The sequence below is a fragment of the Bos grunniens genome, chromosome 7 (assembly GCF_055505025.1).
Source record: "Bos grunniens cultivar Pamir isolate PY7600 chromosome 7, Bosgru_T2T1.0, whole genome shotgun sequence".
NCBI lineage: Eukaryota > Metazoa > Chordata > Mammalia > Artiodactyla > Bovidae > Bos > Bos grunniens.
In genome coordinates this window covers 21,266,807-21,280,266 of record NC_141171.1, presented here as the reverse complement: position 1 = coordinate 21,280,266, position 13,460 = coordinate 21,266,807, and the positions used below count along the sequence as shown (strand labels likewise).

Sequence of the window (13,460 nt, the reverse complement as noted above, 5' to 3'; positions counted from 1 at the left end):
CCCAACCTCCCCAACCATCATGCTAAGACATAATCAGTAGCAAGATTACTGAATGCTCACTATATGCTGGGCTCTTCTTTTTTCTTTTTAATGTTTATTTTGTGTTTATTTGGCTGCACTGGGTCTTAGTTGTAGCACGTGGGATCTAGTTCCCTGGCCAGGAATCGAACCAGGGCCTCCTGCATCAGGAGTGTGGAGTCTTAGCCACTGGACCACCAGGGAAGTCCCTAGGCTCTGTTCTTAACATGAGCCCTCTGGTGTTTGCTGCAGCCCCACCCGTTACAGGTGGAGGCTGATTATACCCATTTCACAAATCAGCAAGCTGAGGCTCAAAGATGCCATCTTTCCCAAGCGAGGGGCTCAAGGTGGGCCTGGCTGCTCCAGGAGGCTAGGTGTGTAACCTTGCAAGATCCCACCCCCAGCCCTTCCCACCCTCTGTGCTCTCTCCTAGCTGCTCCCATGGTGGCTTGGCGTCAACTCAGCCACCTGTGACTCAAGCAGGCTCCGTTCCCAGACTGTCGCATTGGCCTGAGGCCCAGAAACTGCATCGCGGGAGGCTGCAGGCCAGGTACCCAAGGGACAAGAGGACGGATCCTTTCCTGGCCTGCAGAGGTCCAAGAGGAGGACATGGGGTCCCCTCCCTGGTGGTTCTCCATCCCCAAGGGCAGCCCAGCCCCCACAGAGGAATCACTGCTGTAGAGGCTGTGTAATCTTGGGGCAGTCACTTTCCCTCTCTGAGCTTCTGTCTCCTGTGAAATGAGGTTCTGGTAATTGCCACCCAGGGCTCTTAGAGGAAAGTGTTTATTGAGCACCTACTGTGTACCAGGTCAAGTGCCAGAAGGAGGAGATGCAGCAGGGGGCTCGCCATGGTCCTGGGGGAGCAGACCAGTGAGACAGTCGTGAAAGAGTGTGGTGGGAAACTCAGCAGAGAGCCGGTATCCAATCTAGGGTGGGAGTCAGTCATGCTCTTCCAAGGAAGGGGCTCTTGAGATGAGTCCTGCAGGGGGGAGGGGTAACTGATGTGGTGGCCAAGATTGGAACCCACTTCCAAGCTGTGGAACTGTGGGAGACTCCCCTCCAGCCTCAGTTTCCACATCTGTAAAATGGAGACTCAAACTGTATACCCATCTTCTAGGATTGAAAGGACTCCACTCAACGACACAGGGGAAAACCAGGGCTCTCAGTGGCCCTGCCCAGCTCTCATTCATTGCTCCAGAAGCCTAGCTGAAGGGCAGGATGAGGCCCTGGACGCTGCCCACCTCAGGACCTTTGCGTGGCTCTTCCCTCCACGGCAGCACCTTTCTCCCAGCCACCATCCCGTCTCACCCCTTCCTGACTCATGTCTCCACCCCTTGCCTCCTCTGTCCCCTCCCTGCCTCCTCGGCACTCTCCCCACTTAAGACACCATGTAATTTACTGATTTATCCTGTTAATCATGGGCTTTTCCTTCTTTTCTGCTGTGAATGGCTCCGGTAGACACAGAGTAGGTGTCCAGTAAATGCTGGCTGAATAAACAAATGGTCCAGTGATGCTGAGGGCTGTAGGTTTTGCCCCTGGAAGTGGGGGTTCTGGGGGGGTCTGAGTGGGGAAGTGTCTGTTGCTGCCTGAAACCACTGTCTTATCATCTCTCCATTCTTGGTCAGTGTCAGCCTGCTCCGTATACTGAGAGGGAGCCCGGGAGCATGTAGTAGACCCTCAGTGACCGGCAAGAATGTGCACATTGGCATTGCTGTTCTATTGCATTTAGCAGGGACACGGAGGTGGGCTTAGCCACTGAATGGCCTCTCTGGGCCCAGCATCCCCAGCGGGATGCTGCCATGAGGGCAGAGGTGGGTGTGGGAACGAGGTGTAGCTAAGGATTCCAGCCTCCCAGGTGGTGGGGTGGCAGTACCTGGTTGCCAAGGTTACGAACACCTGTGATGGGGATGTTGCCATGGAGACAGACCCCTGGGAGGAGAAGGCGGTTCCAGATGGGGGAGCTGTAGGTTGGGCAGGGGGCCTGGAGGTGGCTGCCAGCCCCAGGGGCTTCCCTAGCATCCCGTGTACCCCCCCAGCTGTGGGTGCAGCAGGGCCCTGACTTTCCCCGTCCTGTGTCCTCGTACCTGGGAAAGCCCACAGGACCCCTTAGGCAGCAGTAATGATTTCTAAGATTAAAGGCCTTCTCTTCTTTCCTTTCTCTGGTGAGATGTATAGGACTGGCAGTCGGGGCCAGGGGAAGCAGGGGTCACATGGCCTGGGAAGCTCAGCTGTGGCCTCGGACAAGTGGCTTTCCCACTGTATTGGGAGTGGAATCCTGGGTTTCTGGGAGACAAGAGTGCAGAAGGATTGAGGCCCTGGACTCCAGACCCCAGGGGCTACCCCAGGTAGGTCCCTGCTGGGACCTCTAGGAGGTTGACACGGGCCTGTGCTGTTTACGGGTCTACCCGACCCACAATAAACAGTGGTGTTATTTACTGAGTCAACGTTTCCTCGGGCTGTGCGTGGGGATGCTCCCACTGAACAAAGGGGCCCAAAGCCAGCAGGACAAGCTCTCAGAGTTGCAGAGGGTGGGAACGGCCCAACAGCAGAGAGCCCAGTGAAGGCACAGGCTGGAGGGCTTCCCAGACATGGCACTGGGGCTTCTGCAGCTTTTCTGTGTGGCCACACAGGGGCCTCAAACTGACACTGACACTAATTCCTGAGTAAGGTGGGCCCTCAGTGGCAGCCCCCAAGTCCCAAGTAAGCGTAGGTGCCTGATATGGTTATGATAAACAGTCTCCTCAGGGCCTCCTTGCATGTGCCCCATGGAGCTTACCAAAACCCAGCTCTTTTTTGGTTGAATTGACCTATCTGACTGCAGCCAAGGGAACCCACAGCAGGCACCATCATGATCTAGTTGCAGGGTCCTGGGGCCTGAATCACCCACTGGGGCCTGGGGCCTGAATCACTTGCAAGGATTTTCAGCAAGTAAATCTAGCAGTAGTAAGCAGTTTCAGATTTTGCAAATAGGGCTCATCTTAGTTCCTCCTTTCTTCTTCTTTTTTAAAAAATATTTATTTGGCTGTGCTGGGTCTTAGTTGTGGCATGTGGGATCTAGTTCCTTGAGCAGGGATGGAACCCAGCCCCCCTGCATTGGGAGCATGGAGTCTTAGCCCCTGGGCTACCAGGGAATTTCCTTAGTTCTTCCTTTCTGACATTTGTCATTAATTTCATTTTCCTGTCCTTTCATACTGTTCAGGCTCTCAAGTACAATGTCCAAGATGACAATGGACATCCTTTCCTTGCTCCTGGTCTTAGGGGGAAAGCTATCAGGTTTTCACCATTTGTGGTAATGTCAGCTGTCAGTTTTTCACAGATGACCTTTATCAGGTTGAGGAAATTCCCTCTTTCTATTCCCCAAGATTTCAACCTGAATTGAGTGTTGAATTTTGTCAGATGCTTCTTCTGCAGGTATGAAAAAAACGGGCGTAGGGTTTTTCTCCTTTCTTGTGTCAATGAAGTGAATCCCATTCACAGATTTTCCAGTGTTAAACCAACATGGCATTCCTGGCGTTGGCCATAGTCTGTGGTCATGACGTACAATCCTTGGGATCCAATCTACTGATGTTTTGTGAAAGATCCTTGCATCTGTATTTTTTAAATTATTTATATTTAATGGAAGGATAATTGCTTTACAATATTGCATTGATTTCTGCCAGACATCGACATGAATCAGTCACAGGTACACGTATGTCTGCTCTCTCTTGAACCTCACTCCCACCTCCCATCCCTTCCCACCCCTCTAGGTTGTTACAGAGCCCTGGTGTGGGTTCCCTGAGTCATACAGCAAATTCCCATTGGCTGTCTGTTTCACATATGGTAGTGTATATGCTTCCGTGCTACTCTCTCCGTCCCCTCCTCTTCTTCCTCCCACCCTCCTGTGTCCATAGGCCTGTTCTCTATGTCTGCATCTCCATTTTGTGCTAAGTCATTTCAGTCATGTCTGACTCTTTGGGACCCCATGGGTTGTAGCCCGTTAGGCTCCTCTGTCCACAGGGTTCTCCAGGCAAGAATACTGGAGTGGGCTGCTATGACCTCCTCCAGGAGATCTTCCTGACCCAAGATTGAACCTGCATCTCCTGCATTGGCAGGCAGGTTTCTTACCACTAGCACCATCTGGAAAGCCCCTGGGTCTCCATTGCTGCCCTGCAAATAGCTCCATCAGTATCATCTTTCTAGATTTCATATGTATCGCATCTGTATTCATGAGGGATATTGGTTTGTGGTTTTCTTTTTTCTGCATTGTTTTTTTTTTTGACAGATTTTGCTTATACTGCCCTCATGTAGCAGTTAGGGAGTGTTCCTTCCTCCCCAGGTTCCTGAAGCTGGATTAGTGTAATTTGTTCCTTAAAAGTTTTGGGATCAATTCTGAAGTAGAGTTGTCAGTACTTGTCAAGGGTGACCCCAGGCTTTTTTGGACCTGGACTATTCAAAGAGTTGTGGGGATGAATCTTGGGGTGGGGATAGCTGTGGAGGCAGCCGGAGGAAGGGGGAGTATCAGCTTGCTGCTAAATCGCTTCAGTCATGTCTGACTCTGTGCGACCCCATAGAGGGCAGCACACCAGGCTCTCCCGTCCCTGGGATTCTCCAGGCAGCTTGGGGCACGTTAATTTGGGGTTCCTCTAAGACATGCAGTAGGTGTGGATGTGTACTTTGGGGGCAATGGGGTCCAGGAAAGGTCAGAATTTCCCAGCGACAAGGTGGAGTCCAAAGGCATATCTGCCCTGATTTCAGGCTCCTGGTCAGCCTCGCCCACACCCTTATTTCCCTGCCTCTCCACCAGCCCCCCTCCCGCCCCAACACACACACAGCCTCATCTACAAACCAGGAATGGTGTTTTCCGTCTGGGTTCTTCATTCCTAGGTAAGCCCTGACCCCTGCTGGCTAGGGTCAGCATGGCTGGGGACAGGGTGGGTGGGTGCTGGTTAGGGGTGGGGAGTCAGGGAGCTGACCTGGGCCCTGAACATAAGCAGGAAGCATGAGAAGACATGTGCTCGCCAGCAGAGGACATTTATTGAGCATCAGAGCCTACCCCCACGAAGCTCCCAGTCTGATGAGGAGGTGGCAGGGGGACCTATTTCTGTGGATAGTGGAGGCTCCAGGTGGGATTGGAGCTGCAGGGGGAAGTGGGAAGCAGGAGGGCCAGACCCCCGGGGCAGGGGCATCGTCAGTCTCACCTGGGCGAGCCTGAGCTTAAACCAACAGCCCCAGGGATCGAAGACCCCTTCTCCACCCAACCCCCCATTTGCAAAGTTGACCAAAACTTCTTATTTTTACATCCATGTCCACGCGGAACTGGAGTCCTCTCCTGTGTCACTGGCCAGGATCCTGGGGGTGGACAGCCATGCCCGGATCGCCCTGGGGGGCTGCAGGGCTCTGCGGTGTCCCTGGTGCTCCGGGTTGGAGTGAGGGCTCCAGGGGCTGTGGGTTGTGAGAGCAGGGGAGTCTGTTTCTTCCCAGTTCCTCCAATGCCTTCCCCTCCCAACATGTGCCCCCCTTTATGCATCCAGGGCTTTCCCCTCCCAATGTGTGCCCCCGCCACACACATCCAGCTTTGGGTCTTACTTTCTGCACCCACATGATGGGCTTCTGAACACAAGAGGGACGTGGGGGGCAGATGGTGCTGGAGGCAGCCCACCTCCTGGGCTAGAACCCCGGCTGTGTGACCCAGGACACGTTGGTTGACCTCTCTGGACCTTAGCTTCCTCATCTGTGAATGGGGATAATGAAAGGGTTTGGGAGTGGTGGCAGCTGAGTGAACAAGAGCTGAGTGAAGCAGGTACACATCAGCCCATCCTGTCACTAAAGCCGTTCAGGGGACAAGGCAGTGAGGGAGGGGCAGGGCTGACCGTCAGCAGGGTCAAGATCCTGTTCACCTTCGAGAGATTCTGGAATCTGCCATGGGGCGGTGTGCCGGGAATCTCGGTTTGGTCCAGGCTCCAGCTGCGGTCTGCAGGGATCTCTGGTGATGTCCCCCAGAGCGGGGCCTCAGCAGACAGCACCTGGGGCCTCTGGGCCAGCACCTGGAACCTGTAGGCTGCAGTGACCGTGGGCACGTGGAGCAGGACAGGTCCCCCGTCTGATGGCTGCAGCCCCCGGCTGGTGCTCCAAGGGCGCTGACTGTGGGCTGGGAGCTGGAAGGGCGGGATCCGGGCCGGGGTCAGTGGGCTGCCTCTTGAGAGCATGGTGGGCTGGCAGGCGGGCTGGCGGCCACTGGGGATTTATACCGGCGTGGCGGGGGAGGGGGGAGCAATATCAGTGTCACCAGCCAGGTTGCTGCGTCCTCGTTTCTCCCTGTTCCTGCTCTAGTCTCCGCCTCCGTATCTGCCTTTCCCTGTCTCCCTCAGTCTCTCTCTGCATCTCCCTACCTGCTTCTGGCCATCTCTTTCTCAAATTCCTTGTAAAATATTAAAATTTCAATATAACACTCAGTGTAAAATATTAAATATTAAATTTCTCCTTGTGAAATATTAAAACAGTTAAGGACAGTCTAACATCCATTTCTGATCATCATCTTCAGTCCCAGGTCAGCAGGATCTTTCTAGATCCTTCTCTCTATATATATTTAAAAGCATAGAAACGTAAGATTTTCTTAAAAAGGATCATCTTGACTAAATGGTGTTACACCACCCGCATGCTACACTTGTATGTCAGCAAGTCTCAGTGACCTATCCACTGCATAACAAACATCCCCCAACATAGGGGCATAAAACGTATTAATCCTCGTGATTCTGTAGGTTGGCAGTGAAGTTATTCTGCTGGTGTCACCTAGGTTAACTCAGGGAATTTGTGGTTATATTTAATCCACCTCTGCACAGACAGCTCTGCCTCTCTGTAATAAGTCACTTTGTGTGTGGCTGGAGGAACCTGAGTCTCTACAGCAGATCCCCTAGTGATGGGCAGCTAGGTTATTAAAAACAAAGTCAAAGTGACTCTCCAGGGTGGTTCAGTGAACAGGCTCATTTCATCTGCCTTTCTGGGGCATTCTGCCTGAGCCCCCAGGAGGTCGGGGTCTCCCTCTCTTGGCCCCCACAGCATTGTTCCCATCCTTAGACTTGAGGGCAAACACCTGTGCTCTTAACCAACTGGGTAGGGTCCCAGTCCCTGGCTGCAGAGTGGATATTCGATGGCTTTTCTTGAGCTTAAGAGGGAAGGAACGGGACCTCAGAGAGGTTGGGACACTTCCTATCAGTCACATAGCAAGTGGGGGAAGGAGAACTGGAGCCTTGGACTTTGTGGCCACAGAGAACTTGTCTGTTCATCAGCTGGGAGGGGAAGGGTGGGTGGAGAGTGGTCTGAGGCCTGGGGGACTGCTGTGTGGGGGCAGAGGGTCCAGAGACAAGCCTGGCTGGGGGCTGGAAAAATCAGGTGTTCTTGAGTTTCTGTCCTAGCCCTCGGCTACCTCAGGGGCTCTAAAGAGGTCTGATTAGCCTCCAGGCCTCGCTGCTCCCCTACCCCTCCCACCTCACCCTGGGGTCCAGGCCCCTGGGCTCTCTGACCCTGAGTTCTGGGTCTCCGCCTTTGTATCTTGGTCTCAGACAGCACAGGCTGTGCAGGTGCAGAACAGAGGTTCCGGTGCCTGGGTTCTCAGTCCCTCCACTGTGAGAGCCCCCTGCCTGAGTCCCAGGCACCAGCTGTCGATTGCTCCCCAAGACCAGAGCACAGGGGTTGGATGTTGGCAGGCTGGGTGCGTGCAGATTCTAGGTCACAGCTTTCCCCGGGGCTGTGACCCCAGCTTGCCCAGGGCCCCCCCATGCTGGCCAGGGGGCGGGAGGAGGCAGGGCTGCCAGATGGCAGGGAAGTGGGGCAGAGGGAGGAGCATTTGGGATTGGCTAGCGGCCCCACAGCTAATTCCCGGCAGCAGGGGCTAATGCTGCTGGGCCATGGCAGAGCTCAGATCTCTGAGATAAGCCAGCTGTTCTCCCTTTATTTGTTGGCGACGACGGAGGACAGGTAGCGAGGGAGTCATCCAGCCTGGTCTCCTTCTGTAGCCACTTCCAGTGTGTCCCCAGGTGTTGGGGGAGGGATCCCAGTTTAAACTTTCTGCCAGGACAACTCATGCCTACTCCTGGCCTCCCCCATCCACCCTCATCAGTGCTCCAGAGTGACAAATGAGAGACGAGCCTGCTGTCAGCAGGGATGGGCCCATGGGGGCAGGGTCCTAACAAGGACACTGGGTTTATGGAACGAGGCCAGGAGAAAGCCGTGCTCCTGAGGACAGGGACTGGGGACGTTCATGATGATGGCCTGGGGTCACCGGCTGAGGGGCAGGGTGGGCTTGTCCTCTGAGACGAGCGGGGAAGAGGTTCAGATCACCTCTGGGGTTGTGGGCCAGGTGGATAGCAGGCTCCATCTAGTCTGTCCTTTGTGGGGACATGGCTGTGCTGGAACATGACAAAGTGGACCCAGCTCTGTAGGACCCCTTGGGCCAGAGCATAGAGGCACTGAAAGGACAGGAGCTGCCGCTGAGAAGGTTGGCTGGGGTGTCCACAGAGGCGGTGACCCCTGGGGGGTCTCTGCAGAGGCATGACCCATTCCCCGCCGGCACTATGCATGCTTAGTCACCACCAAGTCCCCAGCCAGGGCTCAAGCTCTGCCAAATGAACCAAATCCCCAGGTCCAGGTTTTGCCAGAACACCAAAGCTGAAAGGAAGATTCCAGGGCTCCTGGACACTTGAGGTTTGCAATTTTATTAAGAAAACAAAAATGTAAGTTATACAAAAAAGAGTTCCATTCGGACGGGTGGCCAAGTCAGAGGAGCAGTGGCCTGGCTGCTAGGCATCCTGCTGCTGGATGAAGGGGTTGGGGATGGCCTCCATGCCGTCCTGCGGGCAGATGAGCACCACCGAAGTGCCCCTGCACACCACCAGGCCCAGCTGCCGCGTGTCCTCTGTGAGCTTGTACTGGTCGTCGGGGTCTGTGGGAGAAGAGGGGTGGCAGTGAGGCGGTGTGGGAAGATGCCCGGAGATGTGCCTGGGTGGGAAGAAGTGGGCTGTGGGGGCTGGAGGGAGGGAAGGCAGGCCAAGCTCCCACCCCCCACCTCTGCTTCTCCCAGCCTGTTGGCAGCTTCTCTGGAGATGGATGGAGAGGCTTAGGAAGAGCTCTGGAAACAGCCCTGTGCAGCCTACCCTCCTTCCACAATGAGAACACAGCCCCGGGGAGATGGACCGAGTGCTCAGAGGGGCGGTGGGGAGAAGAAAAACCCATCTGCAGGATCTGGGCGTTCCTGGAGGGCCACCATTCACCCCCGCACCAACGGGCTGTTCCCAGTGGGGGGAAGTGACAGCACACGGAGGAGATCTTACTCTCAGAGATTACTGCATGATGGGAGAGGCTGAGTTGGGGTGCAACTCCCCACCCCCAGACCCTGCAGGACAACAGCTGTCCGAGCCTGCCCGTTCCCTCCTGGAGCTGCAGGGATGGGTCTGGCTGGCTCTGGGCCTGGGGCTGTTCTGGGGTGAGGAGAGGGCAAAAAGTCGCTGGACCAGCAAGCCAGGACCCCATGTAAGTGCATGGCACACACCAGCTCATGTGGTTCACCCAGCAGCCCCACAGGGTGAGGCTGTCCTTTTCCAGAATGTCATCTGCCTGAGGACGCTGGGCCAGGACCCCAGCAGCAGGACTCTGGGTAAACCCCGAGGGAAGACAGAAAACGAGGGTGGGCAAGAGGCCCTACAGGGTTGCTCCTCCCATAAAGAGGGCCTCTGCCTGGTGGCCTTTGACACTTGCGTGTGGCCGCATTTACTCTGCACCAGAGTAACGTGTACTTCAACATCGACAGTCCCTGGAGAAGCGAGACCCCCTTCTCTCCTGAACCTGGGGGCTCCATCATGCTGCACTCAGGCTGAGCTGGCGGGTCTGGGGACTTGTGGAGACAGGGATGGGAAAGGAAGGGGAGGGGACCCTTTGTCAGCAGCAGGAGTTGACAGACAGAGACAGCAGGAGAGAGGGGGTAGGATGAGCCCCCTGGAAGCCAGCTTTATCGCGGCGGATGCAGCACCTTTCTAGCCCCACCAGGCAGACTTAACTCCAGCAAGTGCTCAGGGTCGGTGATGAGTGAATCCGGAAAACACTCCACTCTTGAAGTCCCGAGATGACAGTGTACTGAGCCCCACCAGGACAGTGGCAGAGCAATCACACCTGTCAGCCGTCTGACCCACCAGGTGCCATGCTCACGGTGGCTCAGCACGTGGGTGGCGGCCCAGGAACAGTAAGAAAGGCCTGGCAAGGACGCTTCCAAGCCCCGCAGCTGCACTCACCTCGCATGTACTCGATGGTGCCGTCCAGCACGAGGTTGAGCAGCGGGTCGAACCCTTTCAGGATTCCACTGGCTTGTCGGAATCACCAAGCAGAGAAGAGAGATGGACAAGCATAAGATCAATGGTCATTCTGGACAAAGTGCGAGCCGCACGAGGGTGTCAGCACATGAAATTGGGGTGCCCTCACTGGTGAGGGGCCACCCCCCAGCCAGATGCAGGTGTGGCAGCAGCCTCTCCAGGGACAGGACAGATGCAGGACCAAAGGGGGAGCAACGGAAGGGCTCCTGGGAGATGAGCAGTGACAGCTGACCCTGCACCATGGCCGCCGCAAACAGTCGGCAAATCCGCCTGCGCCGGTTTTGTAAACAGTTTAACTGGCACCCGGCCGCGCTCGTTTGTTAAATGTCGCTGTGGTGGCTCAGCTGCTGCAATGGTGGAGTTGAGGAGTTGCAACAGAGACCGTCTGGCCAGCACAGCTGAAAATGTTCCGTCTGGTCTTCTGTAGAACAAGTCTGCCAGCCCCGCCTGAGTGCAAGGCCCTGGCTCTGCTTCCTCTACTGTTTACAGCCCTCCTCAAGCCTGTGATGGTGCTCACCAAGTGGGGTGATGGACAGTGACAAATCCAGTAATACATCTGGGCACTTGGCCCCGGGCAAGGTAGTAAGCCCACACCTGTGGGTCCTCCCTTCTTATATGGGAGAGGTGCTGCAGCAGGTGGGTGGGATTCTCAGATGAATCCAGCATTCCCCCACCCCCCGCTCTGGTGTGGGATGGAACCCTCGATCAGACATCGGTCTGGTCAGGCTGTAAAAGAGGGCGCTGTGGATGTGATCAAGGTCCATGAGTCAGTCCACCCTTAGTGAATCTAAAGGGAGGCTATGCTGGGTGGGCCTGACCTGACAGGTGAGCCATTAAAAGGATGGGCCCTTTCTGAAAAGAGAAGTTGAAAAAATGAGATTTTCCTGCTAGCCTTGAAGGACTTAACTGCCATGCTGTAGACAGTGTCCGTGGCAGGGGCGGTGGGCAGCCTCTAGGAGCCCAGAGGATCCCTGCCCAACACCTGCCAGAAAACGGGGAGCCCGGGCCTGAGATGACGGGCTCCCAGAGACACTCCCTCACTGCAACCTCGTCAGAGACCTGAGCCCGAGGCATCCAGAGTCTGGAACCACAGGTGCTGTGAGATAAAAATGGGTTGTTGAAGCATAGAAAATGAACAGAAGGGACTTCCCTGGTGGTCCAAGTGGCTAAGAATCCATTCTGCAGTGCAGCAAATGTGGGTTCCATCCTTGGTCAGGGAACTAAGACCTTACACCGCATGGAGCAACTAAGCCATATGGCATAATTAGAGAGACCTGGCCTGGAATTTGAGACCTTATGCAGCTAAATTAAAAAAAACACACACAAGCGCCTTGAGCCCCATCTCCTTGTACATCCCAGAACCGGCAAGGTGCCAGTGTTTGTTCAGATTCAGAGCCTCACTGGGCTGGGTACCTAGACGGGCAGGCACTGTGTTTTTAGCCACTCTGATGCTACCCAGGCGTCCACATCTCAGAGGAGGAGGGGTCTGAATCACCATCTTACGAACAAAGAAACTGAAGATCAGAGGAAGCTGAATAAGTGAAGCACTGGGTGCTCACTAAGTGTCAGGACCTTGGCTAACAACATTACCCTGTAATTTCATCACCACTGCTGAGGTAAGTGGAGTTAACAGCCTCTGACAAATGAGACAGACTCAGAGATGGTAGCGACTTGGCCAAAGTCCCACAGCCAGTGAGCTGGGGCTCTGCCCTGGACCGCACTCTGCACATAACCCTGCATCATCTTTCCTGCCAGTCTCCTCACCAGATCGCAGAGAGAGATGCAGAGTTAAAGCCTCACAGTAACTGAAAAAACCTGCCAAGCCCTGACAGCTGCTGCTGCTGCTAAGTCGCTTCAGTCGTGTCCAACTCTGTGCGACCCCATAGGTGGCAACCCACCAGGCTCCCCTGTCCCTGGGATTCTCCAGGCAAGACCACTGGAGTGGGTTGCCATTTCCTTCTCCAATGCATGAAAGTGAAGTCGCTCAGTCGTGTCCGACTCTTCGAGACCCCATGGACTGCAGCCCACCAGGCTCCTCCGTCCATGGGATTTTCCAGGCAAGAGTACTGGAGTGGGGTGCCATTGCCTTCTCCGGTGACAGCTGCTACCAGGAGCTTATACCTGACTCGGGATGCAGAGTCAAGCAGAGCTTCCCAAAGCAGCTGAGAGCTGCCTGCCTCACTCAAAAGCAAAAGGCTCATTCTTTACCCTAGAACAGTGGTGAACAAGGAGATGAGATCTGCTTTCAACAGGTGCCTCAGGTGGCTTCGTGTAAATTGAGTATAGGGCCTGGGTTCTCAACTGGGGCAATTCTGCCCCTGCCAGGGAACACTAGGCCATGTCTGGGATGCCTGTGGTCATCAGGACTAGAGGGCTCCTGGAATCGAGTAGGTGGGACCAGAGACGCTGCTCCACACCCTACAGCGCCCAGGACGGCCCCCTACAGAGAACAATGCGGCCTTAATGTCAGCAGTGCCGAAACTGAGAAACCTTGGTGCTGAGGGTGCCCGTGGGGGTCTGGGGCAGCCGCCTGGGTGAGACAAGACACAAAGGAAGCAGAGACCTGAATCCCAGCCCTTGTGGCTGCGGGTGAGGTTTGGGCCCCTCTGCGTGCATCAGTTTCCCCACCTGCAAAAGGGGTGTAACCGTTCCTACACGCCGGCGCCAGCAGCAGGCCGGACGAGTTGTCCGAGCCAAGCGCCTAAAGCGCGGCCCAGGCATCCGTTACCGGTACCGCCTCCCGTTACTCCTCGTGGACCGTGGAGGGGGAGGGCAGCGGGGCCTCACCTTCTCTGCCTCCCTGGAACTTCACTCGGATGGTCTTGTCGATGTACTTGGACAGGTCCAAGATGCTCTCTTTCTTTTTCTTCTCTTTGTCCTGCAGGGGATGCAGAGCGCTGTGAGGCGGGGAGCACGGCCGGAGTCTGCTCAGTCAGCCCCGCCAGCCCCGCCAGCCCGACGAACCCCGCCAACCCGGCGAACCCCGCCAACCCCGCCAGCAGCGCCGCACGCTCACCGCCATCTTGTCGCGCCGCGTCGCTATGCGCAGGCGCCGCCACTGCGCCCTTTGTACCTACCGCTGCGCGCATGCGCGAAAGACGCAGG

At 55.6% G+C, this 13,460-nt stretch overlaps 1 protein-coding gene and 1 non-coding gene across 2 annotated transcripts; both read right to left on the bottom strand.

Annotated features, from left to right (window-relative positions):
- Positions 1 to 149: 149 nt before the first annotated feature.
- Positions 150 to 222, bottom strand: TRNAR-CCU (transfer RNA arginine (anticodon CCU)). The gene has a single exon. It is a non-coding gene; the product is annotated as a tRNA-Arg (tRNA).
- An 8,470-nt stretch (positions 223 to 8,692) lies between these two features.
- On the bottom strand, positions 8,693 to 13,398 carry LSM7 (LSM7 homolog, U6 small nuclear RNA and mRNA degradation associated). The gene is made up of 4 exons (XM_086410291.1): positions 13,372 to 13,398; positions 13,143 to 13,233; positions 10,278 to 10,349; positions 8,693 to 8,935 (listed from the first exon to the last, which is right to left on the bottom strand). The coding sequence occupies exons 1-4, from the start codon at positions 13,375 to 13,377 to the stop codon at positions 8,793 to 8,795; spliced, it is 312 nt and encodes a 103-aa protein (XP_086266417.1). The 5' UTR covers positions 13,378 to 13,398; the 3' UTR covers positions 8,693 to 8,792.
- Positions 13,399 to 13,460: the final 62 nt, after the last annotated feature.

Coding starts and splice junctions, on each gene's coding strand:
- LSM7 (XM_086410291.1), bottom strand. Junction 10,350..13,142: donor GTTCCAGGGAGGCAGAGAAG/GTGAGGCCCCGC, acceptor GATTCCGACAAG/CCAGTGGAATCCTGAAAGGG. Junction 8,936..10,277: donor CACCATCGAGTACATGCGAG/GTGAGTGCAGCT, acceptor CTTCTCCCACAG/ACCCCGACGACCAGTACAAG.